General features: G+C 31.0%; 6 protein-coding genes across 12 annotated transcripts; 4 read left to right on the top strand and 2 right to left on the bottom strand.

Moving 5' to 3' along the window:
- Nucleotides 1-278: 278 nt before the first annotated feature.
- LOC124490331 (uncharacterized) lies at nt 279-5583 on the top strand. Its single transcript, XM_075730684.1, has 7 exons — nt 279-455; nt 587-1569; nt 1634-2444; nt 2521-3011; nt 3079-3270; nt 3332-3438; nt 3509-5583. The coding sequence occupies exons 2-7, from the start codon at nt 1479-1481 to the stop codon at nt 5285-5287; spliced, it is 3471 nt and encodes a 1156-aa protein (XP_075586799.1). The 5' UTR covers nt 279-455; nt 587-1478; the 3' UTR covers nt 5288-5583.
- An 816-nt stretch (nt 5584-6399) lies between these two features.
- On the top strand, nt 6400-9655 carry LOC124490701 (popeye domain-containing protein 1). 4 transcript variants are annotated; one of them, XM_075730686.1, is made up of 5 exons: nt 6400-6742; nt 6824-7606; nt 7660-8188; nt 8256-8804; nt 8858-9655. In XM_075730686.1, exons 3-5 carry the CDS (start codon nt 7770-7772, stop codon nt 8907-8909), a joined length of 1020 nt encoding a protein of 339 aa, XP_075586801.1. In that variant the 5' UTR covers nt 6400-6742; nt 6824-7606; nt 7660-7769; the 3' UTR covers nt 8910-9655. The 4 variants fall into 4 exon arrangements, with proteins under 4 accessions (XP_075586801.1, XP_046909199.2, XP_046909200.2 ...); XM_047053243.2 differs by having other exon boundaries at nt 6417-6742; nt 8256-8800; XM_047053244.2 differs by having other exon boundaries at nt 6417-6742; nt 7684-8188; nt 8256-8800.
- Nucleotides 9656-9778: 123 nt separating this feature from the next.
- On the top strand, nt 9779-12958 carry alpha-Man-Ia (alpha-Mannosidase class I a). Its single transcript, XM_047053240.2, has 4 exons — nt 9779-11240; nt 11307-11807; nt 11883-12285; nt 12348-12958. Exons 1-4 carry the CDS (start codon nt 10457-10459, stop codon nt 12694-12696), a joined length of 2037 nt encoding a protein of 678 aa, XP_046909196.1. The 5' UTR covers nt 9779-10456; the 3' UTR covers nt 12697-12958.
- Nucleotides 12959-13274: 316 nt separating this feature from the next.
- On the top strand, nt 13275-16030 carry Hgsnat (Heparan-alpha-glucosaminide N-acetyltransferase). Of its 4 annotated transcripts, none has more exons than XM_075730690.1 (7): nt 13444-13819; nt 13908-14006; nt 14069-14274; nt 14340-14621; nt 14678-14943; nt 14997-15521; nt 15587-16030. In XM_075730690.1, exons 2-7 carry the CDS (start codon nt 13920-13922, stop codon nt 15937-15939), a joined length of 1719 nt encoding a protein of 572 aa, XP_075586805.1. In that variant the 5' UTR covers nt 13444-13819; nt 13908-13919; the 3' UTR covers nt 15940-16030. The 4 variants fall into 4 exon arrangements, with proteins under 4 accessions (XP_075586803.1, XP_075586806.1, XP_075586805.1 ...); XM_075730689.1 differs by having other exon boundaries at nt 13447-13747; nt 13821-14006; XM_075730688.1 differs by having other exon boundaries at nt 13275-14006.
- barc (RRM1_TatSF1_like and RRM2_TatSF1_like domain-containing protein barc) lies at nt 14629-17454 on the bottom strand. The gene is made up of 2 exons (XM_047053242.2): nt 16792-17454; nt 14629-16722 (listed from the first exon to the last, which is right to left on the bottom strand). Exons 1-2 carry the CDS (start codon nt 17340-17342, stop codon nt 16044-16046), a joined length of 1230 nt encoding a protein of 409 aa, XP_046909198.1. The 5' UTR covers nt 17343-17454; the 3' UTR covers nt 14629-16043.
- A 125-nt stretch (nt 17455-17579) lies between these two features.
- On the bottom strand, nt 17580-20475 carry LOC124490744 (uncharacterized). The gene is made up of 2 exons (XM_047053294.2): nt 18679-20475; nt 17580-18618 (listed from the first exon to the last, which is right to left on the bottom strand). The coding sequence occupies exons 1-2, from the start codon at nt 20178-20180 to the stop codon at nt 17856-17858; spliced, it is 2265 nt and encodes a 754-aa protein (XP_046909250.1). The 5' UTR covers nt 20181-20475; the 3' UTR covers nt 17580-17855.
- Nucleotides 20476-20668: the final 193 nt, after the last annotated feature.

Consider the following 20668-nt stretch of genomic DNA (forward strand, 5'->3'; position numbering starts at 1 on the left):
TATATATAGAGCTAGAGAACAAATGTAGGTCACATTTAATGAATAATGACAACATTGATCGAATAAAAATTAAAATTTAAAAATTTTTAAATTTTTTTTTTGTGTTTAAATCTATTTTGACTGAATAGGCTTTCTCATTTTTTTAAATAAAATTCTTACTTTAAATACTACTACCACCACTGCCACTACTACTACTACACACACACACAGTGTGCATGTGTATGACTATTTCGAATATATTTGCGAATGTTTCTGGATAAAAAAAAAATGTTTCGAATTCTCTGTCAAATCAAGTTGCCAAATATCCGTCCTCCCCTGTACCACCAGACACCACTACCAGATTATTTTTTTTTAATTGAATTTTACTAGGACCTCGCGAAATATGAATGCTAGGACCCGACAACAACAACAACAACAATAAAGAAAATCTGCCCTTCGATTTACAATGCTTCCTGGTATGTATAATAAAAATAATTAATTGATTGATGATTGATTGATTGATCGTTTTGACACAAGAGATTTATTGATAGAGAGATTTTTTTTTGTAATTTGAATTTTTTTTTTAAATTTCCTTTTTTTGGACCAGGTTTGAATGTATATTGATCATTCGTGTGTGTTCCATATAAATTGATCATCACCAGAATAACATATCTTTCAATCTAAATCGAAAGAAGAAAAAAAAAAGATTTTTATTCATCGCGCATTCTCTCCATCATCATCATCATCATCAATTGATGATGATGAGAATTATTTTAATTCCAATTCATATACCAACAGATTTTATTGCTTCTGCTACTATATTGTTGTTGAATTGTGAATTGAATTCTGGAACATCATTCTTCGTGTTATTGTATACAAATGCGATAGAGTGCAGAACAATTTTCCAATAATTCTAATTCTTGTTTGTGGTAATGTGTGAGTGTATGTGTGGCTAAACACACAACTTTCACCCCCCTCTCTCTCTCTCTCCCACTTTTTTGCACCATCGAGCATCATTGTCATTTTTTTTCACCGTCCAATTCATCCATCCATCAATCGATTTCACAAAAAAAAAAAAATTTTATTTTTTTTTTACTATGTGTGTGTGCGTATGACTTAATATCGTTCATTCATAAATATTTTTTTCCGTTTTGTTTTCCATCCAACCACCATCATCATCATCATCATTATTCGAAATTCGATTTTTTTTAAATTTATCACTAAACGATTGACACAACATAATGATATTTTCTATAAAAGAATCCAATGCTATCAGTGTGTCTGTGTGATGTTCGATGGTGTATGATGTGTGTGTGTGTGTTTGGTGCAGAACACAGACATCAACACACACATTTTTTTCTATTTGTTTTTCTCTTTCTCCGTGTGTCTGTTTGGTGTTTTTGTGTGACAAAAAAGAAAATATTTTAAATTCTTCTCCATTCTGCTGTCATTGTTTGTTTTTCTAATGATTTAATCAAAAAAGAAAAGAAAAGAAAAAAATGCCTAAAAATAATAAAATATCATCATCAAATAAACAACAACAGCCTGCATTTGAAAATGCAGCGCTTGCATTCGTTTATAAATCATTGAGTAAGTTTGTTTGTTTTTTTTTTGTAAATTCAAAAACTAAAAACGATCATTTTTTCCATTTTAGATCGTGATCCAAATAAAAGAAAAATTAAACCCGTTGAAAGTATATTGTCAATGGACGATGATCTTGGTGATAGTGAAAGTGATGATAGTGATTATAATCCACCCGGAAATGTTGACGACGATGATGTTGAAATTGATTCCGATGATGGTGATGGTGATCAACAACAAATGAATTCGAAATCAACAATAAATCATAATAATAATAAGAATAGTAAAAAATCTAATAAATCGAAATCTCAAACATCAAAAGTATTGCAAAATGAAAACCATGATAATGATGGTGATTCATCGTCATCTTCTTCATCGAATGAAACTGATGATTCCGATTCCGATGATGATGATGATGGTTCTGATGAAGATGGAGAATCATCTTCAGAAGATGATGATGAAGAAGACGACGAGAATATAAATGGTTCGAAATTGAAAACAAAAAATAAATTGCTCAATCAATCATCATCGAAATTATCACCAAAATCTAGTCAACGTGATCATCATGCTACGAATTCAAATTCTCAATCAACAAATGATATAGAAATGGCGAATAATTATCGTAAAATACTTATATGTTCAGTTTGTTTGGGTGAACAATCACTTGCTGATGATGAATTGGTTGAATGTGATGCATGTGGTATTACGGTGCATGAATTATGTTATGGTATACAAGCTGATGATACGGAATCAATACATTCGAATGCATCATCTGCATCAACAGAACCTTGGTTTTGTGATCCATGTAAAGCGGGTGTAAAACAACCACTTTGTGAATTATGTCCAACTCAAGGTGGTATTTATAAAATTACCGACAATGGAAGGTATGTTGTGTTTGATGGATAAAAAAAATTGAATTTGATCTAATAACCGATTATTGTTTATTGGATGTATATATAGATGGGTCCATATGGTATGTGCATTATATACACAAGGCGTAACATTTGCTGATCCAGAAAAATTTCGTGGACCAAATTTATCACATATACAATTCAATCATTGGGGTTCAAAAATCTGTATGCTATGTGAAGATGAAAATTTTGCACAAACCGGTGTTTGTATACGTTGTGATGCTGGATTTTGTAAAACAAATTTTCATGTAACATGTGCACAACGTCAAGGCCTTTTAACCGAAATTCGTTCAACGGAACCTGGAGAAATGCTCGATCCATACATTGCTTATTGTCGATTACATTCGGAGAGGCAAATGGCTAAAAAGAAACGACAAAATTATTTAGCGTTATTAGCTCGACATCGATATTTATTGAAACAACAACATTCAAATCGACGAATCGAAGATTCTATTACCAATGGTCGAACATTGAATAAGCTATTTATACAAAGGGAAAAATTTCGTAGAAATTTTCAATCAATTGGAAATACACAAAATGGTAAAATTATTATTATATACAAAGTCAATGGTTTTTTTTAACACTTTTCACTTTTTGTTTGTTCTAGTTTTAACCAAACGAACACCACGATTATTGGATGCTTCACCATCGGCAATGCGTCGTTTAATGAATCGTTGTGAATTGGCTGGTTTTTCCATTGGTAGAGAATCATTTTTAATTCAAGAAGAAATGAATGATATATGCCGTAAATGGTATATACCACCGGCATTTTCAATTGAATATGTTAGCTATTATCATGGTAAGATTATCTGGATGATCCATTCATGTTTTTGTTTCATTTATTTTTATTGCTTTTGTAGATCGTAATAGACGGGTAGCAAAAATGCAAGAACAATCACATGAGCTTATTGAAGAAAATAAACGATTGAATGATATTGAAGCCAAACAATTTGCTAAATATAATAAGGTAATTTTTTTCACTCCCTTTTAAAGATATGTCAATTTTTCTAATTATCAATCAATCTATATTTGTGTAGTTATTGAAAAAACATGAACAACTCAAAACATCCAATGAATTATTACGACAAAAAATTCGTCGATATTTAGCTGCATTAAGCTGGTTTCGACCACCACCACCACAATCATCTAAGACGGCAAATTTAATAAATGATGAAATGAGACGAATCAAATTATTAAAAATTGGTCAACAAATAATGTCATTACCTGAAATGCTCAACACAAATGACGAACAACAGCAGCAACAAAAACAAAATTCCAATGGATTGGCCAATGCCAATGATAATGGTGCCAACACATCATCCACTGCTTTAAATAAATCATTTAATGGAAAAAATTCATCCGCTTCTGGATCAAAGTCTTCAAAATCAATAACAACCACAAATATTGTAAATGAATTTCAAATGAAAAAATGTGCAACATGTAAAAAATCCAAAGAACCACATATGATGGCATTATGTGATTCATGTAATCTTTATTATCATCTACATTGTTTGGATCCACCATTACGACGAATGCCAAAGAAAACACGTTTCGGTGGTTGGCAATGTTCTAATTGTACCGAAAATGAAGAACAACAAACCAATGATGACGTTATTGAAATTGATGATGATGATAATGAAGATGTTGTTGATCAACAAGCAAACAATAAATGTAATGGAACAATGTCCACGTCAACCAATGATGATTCGATGGCTGATACTTCACAGCAACAATCATCATCGACGACGAAGAATAATATGGTTAAGAAAACACGTAGAGGTTTACGTGAAAATCCCAAAATGGTTACAAAATATGCTGATTATGATGAATCATCGAATCCAGCATTATCATCATCAAATCGTAAGCGACAGAATAAAAAACGCTCAATATTATCACCGCCACCATCTCAATCAATATCAGCATCACCATCACCAGTTGCAGCAGCAGCAGCTGTAGTAGAAAATTCTTCATCATCAAATTCAATCAATAATAGTATTCGTCGTGGACGGAAATATAAACCACCGCCACCACCATCCAATACTTTAGAATCATCATCATCATCACCAGTTCCAACAACAATCATTCCTGTTGCAAAAGCAACAACACCTACTACTGTTACCAAGTGTTCAGCAAGCCATCAAAATTCATCACCATCATCGACAAAATCATTATTATCATCACAATCAACAACAACATCGATAGCGGCCATTCCATCCACCACCACAATAACAACAACACCGACAACTGTTACGGTTGGTCGAAAACGTAAACAAACAGAAGCATCATCCATTCTATTAAATACTAGTAATAGTAGCAATAATATAGTTGATCAATCAAAATCAGTGAAAAAAACTCGTCAACATGATGGTAGACTGTGCAATAAAAATGAAAAATCCAAACAGCAGCAGCAGGTGATTGTAAAAAAGGAAATTATCGATACAAACGATAATGTAGTATCTTCAGATTCTTCATCGATTGAACAATCGGCATTAACAATTGATGATAATCCATGTAGAAATTCCAATGAAACAACGATACCACAGCCTACAACTGCGGCAACAATAGCTGCAACAGTTGATGATATTAGTACCGTATTGAATGATATTATTTTGTTGGAAGAAGAAGAAGCACAGAATCAGCAGCAACAGCAAAAACAACAACAACGACAACCAAAAATTAAGCAAGAAATCGACACTACAACAATAACAGTCAAAGATGAAATGGTAGATGATGTCAAGGAAGAGCCGGACGATTTTTTGGATGAAACAACAAAACCTAATTCCACAGAATTTAATGACGATGAGGATTATGACTGATAATCATCATGTGTTTATTTTATTGATTTTTTTCACCATCGATCCTTTCATTCCTCATGTGTCCATATCTGGCCGCTGCATAAAATTTGGCCAAATTATTCTTAATATCATCCATCAATCATTAATCCATTTAAACATGTTTTTTTCTTTTTTTTTTATTTCATCTCATTCTCTATCCATATTCTTCGGATAAATTCATCTGATTGTATTTTTTTTTTTTTTTTTTGTCATTTTATATAAGTGACAAATTATTATTGATAAAAAAAAAATTTTAAAAGCAAAAAACTTTTGAAAAATTTCCATGTGTTCAAAAGATGGCAGCACTTGTTCTATTGATTTTTAAAATTCGAATATTTTTTTTCTTTTTATAATATTCGAAATTATCAATTGAATTGTGTGGTTGGAATATAAAATTTCGGAAATTCAATACAAAATTAAGATTTGAATCTCACGTTTCTATTGAAACGAACGAACGATCAATCAATCAATCGATAATAATGATAATGATTATATCGAATCAAACAACAACGACAACAACAACACTTGAATATCTATGGCCAACATTATCAACAACACCAACGACAGTAACAACGACGACGGTGAAAAAATATGAATACGATTATGTATCGACTACTACTTCTAGTGACACAATCAATGGATTAAATGACCCCGATGATGATGGTTGGACAATATTGACCGGTATATTTATACTTTTATGTGTTCTCATACCAATGACATTATTGACACTTGGAATTATATTGTATAATACACAAAATTTTGATAAAATACGTTCAAAAACATTAATGTTTAAATCTTCGGATACATTTAAAACATTTAGTAATCTACCAACATTATCATCATCATCAGTAAAATCATCGAAATCGACAAAAGATCGATCAAAAAAATTGATCAGATATCCATTTAAACATGAAAATTATCGAAAATCATCAACATCATCGGCAACAAACTCATTGTTGACACCATCATCAACATTGACAATTAGTGGAACGAAAAGAAAATCATCAAAACGATCAAATATACCATTATTTTCAACAGCATTGCCACAAACAGCAAAGAAACGACGCTTATGAAAAGCATTCAATTAGATAAATGCGTTGGTGGCAACAACATTTTTTTCCATCTCTCTCTCTCTCTCATCAAATGATAATTGTCTCAAAAATTTTTAAAAATTTCAAAAACATCATATTATTGCTACATAAATAAATAAATAAATCAAAAAAATCATTACAGCTTTTTTTATGATTTTGCAACATTACATTACATCAACAATCGTCATGATCAAATTAGGACAATCTAAATGAAATTGATTTTCCGGATATTACACAAACACCACTATATCATCAACGTCGCCTACACATACACATAAAATTGATTCACATCTGCCATTCTATTCCTATATATGTGGTGGCCATATAGCAACTTTATTGACTCCAGGTGAATTTATCATGAATGATGATGACAAAAAAAAACATCCGTTAACCTTTTTTTATTTATTTATTTGTACATTATGCACAGGATGAAAAAAAATTGATTAGTTGAGGATTGAAAATTGACAATCACACAATCATGTGTTGAATATTCACGTCTTTCAACTGCTCAAATGAATCCAAAAATAACTTTTTTTTCTGACTAATTTCCGTCATTTGGAGAAAAAAAATCGACCAAGAATTTGATGAGAGATCATTGACCACTTATTTATTTTTCACCGAATGTATATTTTTATGATGATGTGAATTATAGCAAATATATGACAGACAATTGTACCGTGTGACCTCTAGCGGTCAATTTTTTCAATTTGATTCATTCTGTTGTTTTTGCATGTGTTCGCTGTTGTTGTTGGTGGTGGTGGTGTGTGTGCATTTAATAATTCATTCATTTCTCGATCGATACATCGAAATAACCGAAATCAGCAATTAAACAATCAATCAATCGTCGATCAACAATAACAACAATCGAATAAAATTCATCAAATTCACCTATTGAAGTGGTTTTGTTTTCTATCTGTTACTCTCTCGTATTTGAGATTTATTTAAAAAATTTCTTTTTCTCGTCTTGCTGTTGTTACACATGCACGTGAATTGAATTGTTATCGGCTCTTTTTTCCCATCAACATCATCATCATCATGCAGACATAAACAGACAAATCTATGGCAGTTTTTGGGCAAAACTAAAAAAAAAAAATGAATTGAAAACCTTGAACATTTTTGAAATGATTGCCTATTGCATTGTGTGCGTATATTATATATCTGAATGATAATAATGTCGATGTTGATGATGATTATTGCATGAACAAAGATGGTAATATTTTCTTTTTTTTTGGTGAATCATTTTTTTCCTCATGATTTAAAAAGTTTTCAATGTTTGTTTTTGTTTAGTTTTCGATTCTTATTGAATTCGACATGCTGATGATGATGATGATGATGAATCAACAGAAAAACAACAATTCCACGTTATTGATTTGATGCGTATTCCTGTCAAAAAAAAAAACGAAAATCAAATTCAAAAAATCATTGTCAATCTACACAGAAATCTTACCCAACGAAAAAAAATGATGATGAATTCAACAGCAGCATTGAATCAATTATTTCAAGGTTTTGGAAAAAATATCAATTTTGTTCCATGTACCGATTGGAATGGACCACATCATATTTTTTTACAATTTGCCAATTTTTTCATTTTTATTGGCCTTTTTTTCAGTTCAACAAGCATCTATTCACTGCTGTTTCTTCGTTCAATGCTTCTGTCAGCAAATCTGATTACATTGTTATGGATTTGGCTGGTATCCTGTTCTTCGGATTTATTATTCTGGAATTCGTTGTTTGCATTGATTAATTTTACTCATATGATTATTATTTTCTGTAAACTTCATCCATTCATCAGGTAATTTTGATCGCCGAGAATTATTCAGTTTTTAAAACATTAATTTTTTCTGTTTTTTTGTTTTCAGGTTTCCACATGAAGTTGAAATGGCATATAGAAATCTATTTCGTCCACTCGGTGTGTCACGTTATGATTTTAAACGTCTTTATTCTTGTACTCGAACCATACAGATATTGAAACCGAAAGATATTTATGCAATGGAAAATGAAACATTAATTGATAAATTATCTTTGCTACTATCTGGTCGTGTATCGGTAGTACGTAATGGCCACACATGTCATATAATTGATTGTTATCAATTTCTTGAATCACCTGAATGGTTTGGCATGAATACTTCGGATACTTATCAGGTATCATTCATAGCATTAGAAGAATCACAATTACTTGTTTGGAATCGTGATAAATTGAAATTATCGATTAGTTCTGATCGTTATCTTCAAACAATACTTGATCATATACTTGGAAAAGATATTGTGAAGAAATTAATGCTCTCATTGGATATTGATGTCGTGGGACAGATAAGTGGATTGTCATCAGCGAATAATTCGGAAAAGACAAAATTAATGCATCACCTTCATAATCATCAAATTCTTTCATTGAATAATATTAAAAGTAAGTGATGCATAAAATGTGAAGAATTTTTATTTTAAATTTTTTTTTCTGTTTTAGACTCATCACAATGTTTTTGGAATCTATCATCATCATTAAATACAATGGCTAACGATTCTTCATCCGTGGCTACTGCTAACAATGAATCTGCACCAATTCTATCACAATTGGCCAATAATAATTATCATCATCCACAAGAAACGACTTTATAAAGTTCAATAGTCATCATTCATTTTTTATCGATCGATGATAATGATAATGATAACCACAAGCAACGTTTAAAAATTGATCCAACCGTTTAGAAATGATAAAATGAAGTAAATCTTGACAAGCATATAGAATGAATACGAGCATTATTTCGATTTTTTCAGCCTTTTTATCTAAAAATGAATTCAACATGGTTATTTTAATTTATAAAACAGAAAAAAATAATCACTTACCATCATCATAAGCAATGAATATTTGTTGTAAAAGCAAATAGAATACTTTTATTGCCACAATAATAGCCATTAATAATTGAAAGAAACGATAAAATTTCAATTTTTCAATTGCCAACAAATAACATTGTATGGTGGATTCTTTGGCAATTTTGTATAAATTTTTTCTTGTAAATATTATCGATATTAATATCATACAATTCAATATGAACATATACCAATAGAATAATCGATTGAAATTGAGATGATAATCAATCAACAATGTATCGATCATTGTAATCATTATCGATATGAATATTGATAATGATGAACAAATAAATAATAAGATTAATAATTTATTCAATGTTTGATATAATTTTTGTTTCGATGACATTTTTTTTTCTTGTATTAAAACTTTGACAAAATTTTTGGTGATTTAAAATTTTGATTTTGATCTGTTTTTTTTAAATTTACAAAAATTCTGATTTTCGAAAATTCGAATTATTTTTTTCTTGAATGTACGTACTTTGTGAATTTGATTGGAAATTCTCGATTTTTATTCAACAACAACATCGTCTGATACTTGTTCTGGTGGTGGTGTTATTTTCTCTCTTTTTTTTTACCAATTGATAAATTGAGTTCACCAAATAACCAATCGATTTTTGATTGATTTGACATCGACAGAAAAAAATCTATTCGCTGACGTTCTACATCTCTATTGTCGTTTGTTTTTTATTTTTATTGCCTGTTGTTTTCCACTTGTCCACTGTGGTTCAATCAATTCGCCCAACTTTAAAAATAAAAATTCTTTCACCATCACATATGCAGATGATTTTTGTCATTTCCAATCAGATTGAACATTTATCGGATTCAAAATTTTCATAGTTTTTTTTGTTGTGTGTTTTCGTCATGAAATCCTAAATCATCATCAATCATAAAATAACGATCAAATACGACTATTACCTCCTTGGTAACCAAACAACAACAACAACAATAAAAATTTTATATCAATTCATCATTGATAATTTAAATTTGATTACGTGTTCTTTTCAACAAGGAAAAAAAACATGTTGATCATACATGTTTATTATCAATAAAATTGTGTGTGTGTGATGTGTTTATATTCAACAAAATACTAAAATTTCTTGACATATTAATTAATCAAATCTTAGAATATTCAACATTCGATTAGAATTCGAATTTTTTTTTCGAATCATCCTCTTCATAATAAATCCATAAAATTATGGCCATTGGCCATAATAGTGCATCACCATTATTATCGTCCACACAACAACGATTGTCGCCACCACCAACAACAATGATGATGATGATACATCCAAGATCTGTTTTAAGGATACGTGAAAAATATCTTTTACTAGCCATTATAATTATATTCATGGTCATTAGCCTGATTGGTATGGCCTATTTACCAGAGCTTAAAACAAGTAAAGTTTATTTACAATACATAAAACCAGCTGATTCATTGGGACCACAATTATTGGGTTTAATACCACCAAATGATAATGATGATAATTTTAATGAAATTGGTGGTATGCAAATGGTTAATGATGGCCACAATAATAATTATCAACAACAACAACAGACAGCTATATTACCACCGCCACCAAGAGGACGTTTTGATGATGAAAAACGTTTAAGTGAAAAAATTCAACAACATTTTAGTCAACAACAAAAAACTGTGATACCAAAACCGAATATACCGAAATCATCACCAACCTCATCACCAATAGTACAATCAAATTCTTTGGATAATCATCATGATAATGTGAATAATCAGCATTTGGTTGCATTATATGAACCAATACGAAGACAATCAAATTGGACACGAATACAGTTACCAAACGGTGAAGATGGTGATCCAGAAATTCGTAAAAAACGGGACAAAATTAAACAAATGATGATTGTAGCATGGGATAGTTATAAAAAATATGCATGGGGTGAAAATGAATTGAAACCCATAAAGAAAACAGGTCATGCTCCCGGTGTATTTGGTAAAACAAAATTAGGTAAGCGAAACTTTTGCAACAGGTCAAATATTAATATTGAAATTTGTTTTTTTTCTGTGACAACAGGTGCAACAATTGTCGATGGTATGGATACATTGTACATAATGGGCCTGATGGATCGTTTTGAAGATGGCCGTCAATGGATTGCTGAAAATCTGGATTTCAATAACATTGGATCAGAAATATCCGTATTCGAGACAATTATACGTTATGTTGGTGGCCTATTAACTTGTTATGCATTTACGAAAGATGAAATGTTTTTACAAAAAGCAGTGAATATAACACAACGTATGTTGCCAGCATTCGATACTCCTACTGGTCTGCCACATGCATTGATAAAACCAGCACTTGGAACTAGCCGTAATTATGCATGGGCATCACAAAGTAATTCAATATTATCCGAAGTTGGAACATTATCATTGGAATTTTATTATTTAACCGCATTGACTGGTGATCAGATTTATTATAATAAAATTGATCGTATACAAACAATATTGGATTCATTACCAAAACCAAATGGTTTATATCCAAATTATATTAATCCAAAAACTGGAAAATTTGGTCAAAGTAAGTTGATTGAATTGAATTTCGAAGATTTAAGAGAGAGTTATTGTTTTTGTTTTTTTCCAACTTTTTTTGTAGAACACATTTCACTTGGTGCATTAGGTGATAGTTTTTATGAATATCTCCTGAAACTGTGGTTAATGATGGATAAAAAACAAACAACATCCTTACGAATGTATAATGAAGCTGTGGATGCAATCGACAAGAAATTGGTACAAAAATCATCATCTGGTCTTGTTTATGTAGCTGATTTACGTTATGAACGTTTGGAACATAAAATGGGCCATCTTGCTTGTTTTGCGGCTGGAATGTTTGCATTAGGAGCAAAAGAAAATGCCCACGATGAACATAGAGCTGAACATTTCTTAAAACTTGGTTCAGATATTGCCGAAACATGTCATGAATCTTATATTCGCACGAAAACCAATATTGGACCTGAAGTTTTTTGGTTCACCGGTCAGCTTGATGCTCAAATTGGAAAGTATGTTTTTTTTCGAAATTTTTTTCGGTTTGATTAATTTTAATTTTTATTATCCGATTTAGAAAAAATGAACGTTATTATATCCTAAGACCCGAAGTGATTGAAGGTTGGTTTTATCTATGGCGCTTGACAAAAGATGCAAAATATCGTCAATGGGCATGGGACGCTACTGTGGCTATTGAAAAATATTGTTCAACACCGGAAAAAACTGGATATTCCGGTATATCGAATGTTGATGATCCAAAAACACGACAAGATGATGTACAACAAAGTTTTTTCCTCGCTGAAACATTGAAATATCTTTATTTAATATTTTCCAATGACGATCTAATATCATTTGATCAATGGGTCTTCAATTCAGAAGGTCATCCATTACCCATTAAGAATCGTAATCAAGCTTATCCTCGATAGTGAAACCGAATAAAAAAAAATTCATCCGGTAATCATCATTGGTGCCTGAAAAAATTTTTGGACAGTAGGAGAAAATCGAAACCAAAAAAAAAAAGAAGAAATCATTTTTTTGTTATCATGTACAATTGAATTTTTAAAACAAGAAAAAAATGTTCAAACCTCTCTCTTATTATTTCATGTACATAGTGATATATCGTTATTTTTAAAATTTTTCTTTTCTCTTTTTAATTATCTAAATAATTATTAAACAAATTATTACTAGCATGGAACATGGCTTCCCCGCATTAAGTACACAGTGCAAGCATTTGCAGAGTGTAAAAGCATTTTCAGTTACGGTTAAGCGACATAGACTATAGTAGTAGATTATGCAAAATTTCATCAATTTCATTGATTTAAACATGAATTTATCGACAACAGTCGTTTATCGTGTAGATTTTTTCCGTTTGAAAATACAATAATTTTCCATAAAAAACTGTCACATATCAATTAGAATGATGGATACATATACCACTGTTAAGGTCATTGTAAAGGTTATGCTTAATAAATTGCTCTTTCTCCGATTTTTCTCAATAGGGAGGGCTTATAATCATTTTATTCAATGGGTTAATTTTGACCTGTTGATTTAAATGGTTCCTCCCTTTAAATAAATTCTAAAATGAAAGGTTTTGTTGCACACTTTGAAATGAAAAAAAAAATTAAATTGTCATCAATGAATGTCTGCCATCTATCGATTTGTAATTCAGAATTATCACATGTGATGTTTTCATTTTTGTTTTGTTGAATTTTGCAATATAATTTCCATTTTTTTTTAAATTTAAATTTGTTGCGCAATATTTTCACCATGCACAGACTGAGAGATGACCTAAAAAAGAAAATAATTCATCGTCATCATCATTAACATTGGATCGATTAAATCGATCAATCCAATAACAACTGCAAAAACAATGAAAAATAATGATTGTGGAAAATAAACTAATTTATTATTTATATTTTGGTTTCGAAATTTCTTTCTTGTTTCTGGTTATGGCTGGAATCCACACAATCAATCCAAGTTTAGTGATAAAAAAAAGATGTCGATGATATCAATATCGAATATATCAAATTTTTTTCTCTACTTTTCCAAGTGTGTGCTTTAGATTAAAATCATTGATTTTTTTTCTTTTGTTTTGACGATAATGATGAAATTGTTTTCATTAATTAATAATAATCAGTGATCATCAAAAATGGTACTCGATACATTCCACATTGATTTGATTAATCAATCAAATGAAACTTTATATTTTTATCGACAATTTACAAATTGTTACAAGGTATTTGTAAATGTTGATGAAAATTTAATGATTAATGATGATCACCATCTCTTAATCAATAGTGTCCTTTGATATTGAAAACATCTATCCATCCTGGTCAGAAACGTAGCATTGAACTTCGTAGCTATTTTACACAAGCATTCGCTATTAGCCATAATAATGATACATTTTGGTTGCCTCGAAATGATTCCTGTAATGATCCAACAACATCGGATTGTACTTCCATTCAAACCATAGATGCACGTGATAAATCACGTTATCAACTTTTGTAAGAAACTTTTTGTTTTTAATTAATTTGAATTTTTTTATTTATTTTTTCAAAAAAATTAATAGAATTAATAGCCAACAAAATTGTCATATTGAAATGTTGGAATCCGGAGAAAATCAATGGATACCGGCCATGATTGTTATTGTTGTATATTTGGTCGCTATATTTTCATTGATTTATGGACATCAATATATTGTGAGAATATGGAAAAATTTTTTGAATCGTCATCATTCATCATCACCGCCATCGACGCTTGCACGTAATAATACAGAATCACCAACATTTCATACGGAACCGATACCATCGATACAACGTCATCGTTTCCATTCAATTGATGCATTTAGAGGGTAATGAAATTTTTATTTTTATGAATAATCGATTGATCATTTTGATTATTTTACAGTATGGCAATCATGTTAATGATATTCGTAAATTATGGCGCCGGTCAATATAAATCATTGCAACACGTGCCATGGGATGGTTTCCATTTGGCCGATGTGGTATTTCCATTTTTCATTTTTGCAATGGGAATGTCTATTGCTGTTAGTTTTAAAAATATTCAAAGAATCAATGATAATCGTTATCAAATAATCGATCGGATCGTTAGACGTTCGATTAAGTTATTCGTATTGGGTATTATTGTCAATTCTATTGGTGCCGGTAATTATTGTAATAACTGATGATGATTATTATTCAAAAATTATTCAATTTTTCTATTCTAGCCGATATTGGAACAATAAGAATACCAGGAGTGCTACAACGATTTGCTTTATCATATGGAATCGTTGCCACCGTACAATTAGTCACGGTTAATCTGATCAGTAGTACAATAATGCCAAGATGTTTAAATTGTATAAAATTATGGCCACAATATGCATTGGCATTGATTATGATATTGATATATGGATATTTATCATTCGGTTGGAGATTTGATCCAAATTGTCCAATTGGTTATACTGGACCTGGTGGTTTATCCGATAATGTTTCGTATCCATTCTGTATTGGAGGGGCTGCTCATCGTATTGATCAATTATTATTTACAAGAAATCATTGTTATCGTGGAAATTTTGCCGGCATTCTATTTGATCAAGGTTATTTCAATCTATGGCATGATCCAGAAGGTCTGTTAGGTACAACTAATTCAATTGTATTGACAATCATTGGTCTACAAGTTGGTCATACTGTTTTACATAATGTACAACCATGGGCTCGTTTTCGACGTTTTATTAATATGATTGCATTTTTGGGTAGGTTTTTTGAATCAATTTTTTGTTTTTTTAAATTAATTTTTTATTACTTTTTCCACATCAAGCACTGACGACCATCATTTCGGTATATGGATTGAAAATTTCAATCAATAAAAATTTATGGTCCATTAGTTTCGTAACATTTAATGGATGTTTAGCCACCATCGTGTTTGCCATTCTTCATTATCTTATTGATTTGAAACGAATATGGCCAATGGGTAAACCATTGAATTATCCTGGACAAAATTCTATTGCATTATATTTAGGACATGAAATTGCTAACGATATGTTACCATTTAAATTGGCCAATTCATATTCCACACATTGGCAATATTTGGCACAGAATTTATTTGCCGTTACTATTTGGCTGTGGATTTCCTATTGGCTGGCCATTAATGATATTTTCATTAAAGTTTAATCAATCAATCATTCTCGAGCTTTGTTTTATGATTTAATTTTTTTTTTGTTGATGAAAAATAAATATACAAATGATGATGATTCGAAGAAAACAATTTTGATTATTCACTGTGATTTTGGCTGTTTATCATCATTATCCTGTTCAAGAAATTCATCCCATTGTTTGATTCGTTTTTGAATTTCTTCATCAGTTTCTTCAATTTTATATCGAGTTTTACCATCCCAAAATTGTGCGTCTAATTTACGTCCAGCAAAAAATCTTCCATTCATCAATTCAACACATTTATCGGCCGAATCAAATTCTTGAAATGTAACCGTTGCTATTCCATCCGGATTATGATCATAAATTTCAACTTTACGTACTGGGCCACATTTTTCTTCACATTCTTCACGTATATCCGTTTTATATTCCAATATTAAACGTGGATCATTTTCAAATGTTTTCACATCAAACATATTCTTGATTACAACGGTTTTTTCACATTTTTGTCGTTCTCCGGGTAATTTATTCGGTCGCCAATCAAATAATTTTTCCATTTTCTTTCGTTGTTTCTCCTTTTGTTGTTTATTCATTTTCTTTTTTTTCGGTTTCAACGATGGATTATATTCGCCTTTTAAGGAAAATTTTGCACGTTCAACTTTTATCGAATGATTCTCACGCAATTGATAACCGTCCAGAATGTTTAATGCCAATTCAACAGATTCCAATTTGATATAACAACATCGGCCATCACCTTTTGGTTTTCCTTGTTCATCAGTGTATAATTTTATTTTTAATTGACCTCTGTTTTGGAAAGAGAAAACAAAAAAAATTGATTTTGAAAAATGAAAAAAAAAAATTTGAACCACAAACCTATCATCTTTCATGATGAGACCACATTTTTTCATTAATGTAATAAATTCATCTAGCGTTATGTCTAATGGTAAATTTGAAACATAGACATTTGTATTATGTTGATCATCAACTTCGAACCATTGTGGTGTTTGTTGTTGTTGTTGTTCATCACGTTGTCTTTTTTTCGATGATGATGATGATGATGAGGATGTTGTTTGTTCAGAATCAATAGATTCCGGTTTTGTAGGTGTATTAATAATTGATGTTGTTTTTTTTTCTTCATTGACTGACTTTGATTCTGTTATATTTGCATCTGATTCATCATTATCGAATTGACCATATGATGCTTGATATTTGGCAATAAAATCATCATTTATTTTCGGAAACCATGCTTTTTTTATTGGATCCCATTCATATTCCGTTCCATCGGTTGGATCACGATAAACATTCGAATTTTCACCACAAGATTGTTGTTGTCGTTTTTGTTGTCTTTCAAATTCTTCTTGTTCTAATTGATATGCAAAATCATTATCATTATCATCAACATCATCATTATTGATGGTGGCCATTATCAATTAATAAAATAATTCAAACGAAAAAAAAACAAACGCAAGAGAATTATTTTCAAAAAGTTTATATTTCCGATGTTTTTATTTATGACAAACGGCATGAGCTCATGCATTGCATGTAGCGCCACATTTTGTTTATTTTTAAATCAATTTTTACCATGCATGGTTAACTCCTAAAATATCCAAACAAGAGCCAAACAGCCATCGTTTTTCTCTAAAAAAAATTCAAATTTTCAATTTCATTTTTTAAAATTATTTTAATTGATGCCAAAAAAAAAATTATTATTATCAGATGATATATTATCCATTATGTAGAATGATTATGATTATAAAGTAGTAATGTTTATGTGTGTGTGTGTGTTTGGGTGGATGGTAAATTGCCATTTATGATGAAATGAGTCAATTGTGTTTATACGTATGCGTGTGAAAAAGAAAATGAATACAATACAAAATTTATATGAGAGAAATGGACAAAATAAAGTAACAAAAACACAAATATCAATCATATTGAAATTATAGTCCACTATCACCATCATTATCATGATCAACATCACTATTGTTTGTTGTACGATGTCGATGTTTACGACGTTGTTTTTTATTACCACCACCATGTTTTCGATGATGTTTTTTAATCGGTGATTTTGATGATGCTGATGATGATTCATGGTGACCACCATCTGGATCTTTTTTATCCTCATCGGAATCAGAATCTGAATCAGATGATGATGAATTATTACGTCGTTTTGATGATGATTTATTTGATTTTTTCTTTTTAGATTTTTTCGATTTCTTCTTTTTACCACTACTTGATGATGTAGATTTTTTCTTCGCAAAAGATTCTTTTATTTCACCATCTGAAATATCCTCATCATCATCATTTGCATTTTTATCGGTACCAGCATCAGATTCATTATCATCATCATCATCTGAACTATTGTTTTTTCGTTTTTTACTACGATGTTTACGATGTTTTGAATGTTTTCGATGTTTTTTTGAGCTATGTTTTTTATGTTTTCGTCGTTTATGTTTTCCACTGCTACCACCATCATCGTCATCATTTGTAGCATCTTTTTTACGTTTCAATAATGAACGGTTTCCGCCTTCATCATCATCGTCCGGTTCATCATCATCACTATCTCGTTGTTTATTACGACGTTTATGTTTACGTTGTTTTTTCTTTGGTTTTTTATCTTCATTATCGTCATCGTCGTCATCAGAACTAATGGATTGTTTGGATTTTTTCTTTTTTCGTTTCTCAGATTCTGGATTTTTAATTCTATTCAAGGAAAAAAATTATTAGTAGGAAATTTATCAAAATCAATCCATTAAATTTTACCGTTCATTAGTTGATGGATAACCACCATCACCAACAGGCAGTGTTGACATTTGTTGATGATGCGATGATGGAAGAGGAACATTAGATTTATTTGATAATGAAGGATCATGATAATTCCGTCCCGATGATGATGACGATAGTGGTGGTGGTGGCGCTGGTTGAAAGTCATGTCTTTGTTGATTGTAATTTGGTGAACGACTTATTGAACGCGAATGATGATTGATTGGTAATGGAGATCGATGAATTGGTTTTCGTGGTGGTGGTGATGATTGACGACGATTATTATTCATAAAAGGTGAACCATGTCGATTTTGGTCAATTGATTGCATTGGTGGTGGTGGTGGTGATCGAGAAAAACTACGATCACGACGACGTTGATATGATCTACGTGGCGGTGATTGTGGCGAACGATTTCCACGATACGATGATTGCTGTCGATGATGAAAATGAGGATCACGTGGACGGTATGGTGGTCCACCACGGCGACGATAAAATGGTGGTGGTGAATTTGATTTTGATGAACGTTTTCGTAATGGTGAACGAAAACGTCTTCGATTTGTCCTACGATCGATATATCTAGGGCGATAATTATTATTCGAACGTGATGGTGGTGGTGATGAAAATGATGGTGATCGCGATCTTGATCTTTTTCGAGCTGTTCGTGGCTGTCGACGATTAAATGGTGATGGTGAACGAGATCTTGATCGAGATTTTGAACTAGTTTTATGTTTCTTTCGTGATTTTCTTTCTAATGAACTTGATCCAGAACGGGAATAGCGTCTCGGTGATCGACTATGACTCAATCGTTCTTTCATTTCATGACCATCACTGTTATTGTGATCCATATCATTACGACGATGACCATGTTGTTGAATATTACGTTCTTTACTATGGCTACGACTACTACGATGATTACGATGATCATTATTAGGACTTTTGCTTCGAGACTTACGTTGTGATTTTTGTTGATTATGATCATGATGATTTGATGATGAATTCTCCTGATTAGAATTATTTGATTCTGCTACCGCAGCTGCTGTCATTGTACCATTCGATTCATTCTTACCAATCGATTGTTGCTGCTGTTGTTCTTGACGTTTTTTCATTTCAGCCATTTTTTCATCCAATAATTGTTTTGGTATACCATCATTAGTGGCCATTGCATCCAATAATAATGTCCATAATTTATCCATAAATTCACGTGCACGTTTGCCATCAAGAAAACCAGTCAGATTTATTTGCATACTTTTACCATCTGGATTGCGTTCTTGTTCCAATTGATTGATAATATATTCGGATAAAACTTCATCATCCAGACCGAGTGACATTGTTATTTGATTCTGTATCCATGGTTTGATGATACTCAAGTTGACTTTTTTTATATCAACTTTTTGATTCAATACATCACTGAATTTTAATTGTTTCAATAATTTTTTTGATTTATCCGAAAAACGATTATCTTGATCGGCACTTGTACCACGAAAAAATCCAGCATCAGTCATTATTTTTTATTTGTCGTTAAATTTTTTTTTCTTATACGAATCTATCTCTTTATGACGCTTGTAACGGTTTAATTCTTCAAAATTAGATAATTAAAATAACCATCATAATCAGCAGCAGCGATTGCAGAATTTAATTATACCAAAATCGAAGAATAACTTATCGTAAATTGAAATAAAATTTTCAGTTATTGAAAACAAACAAACAAACAAAAAGAAGCAATGTAATAGAAAAACAAAACGGCAACGACGGTGCTGGTTTTCTCTTTCGTTTATTATTCAATCGATTTAATTTTTCATGATGATGATGGTGATGGCGAAAAGCGAAAGTACCATATATTCTATTATGTGGTCACAATTGACAATCAATAATAATGGTAGTAGCATCGGTACAGTTATGTATTATTTTGTAGCAGAAGCATTACAGATACTATAATTGAATGAAAACTTTCAACATTGTGACCATCACAAAAAAAAATAATAACGTTTCA

This window comes from Dermatophagoides farinae, chromosome 4, assembly GCF_024713945.1.
Source record: "Dermatophagoides farinae isolate YC_2012a chromosome 4, ASM2471394v1, whole genome shotgun sequence".
Taxonomy (NCBI): Eukaryota; Metazoa; Arthropoda; class Arachnida; order Sarcoptiformes; family Pyroglyphidae; genus Dermatophagoides; species Dermatophagoides farinae.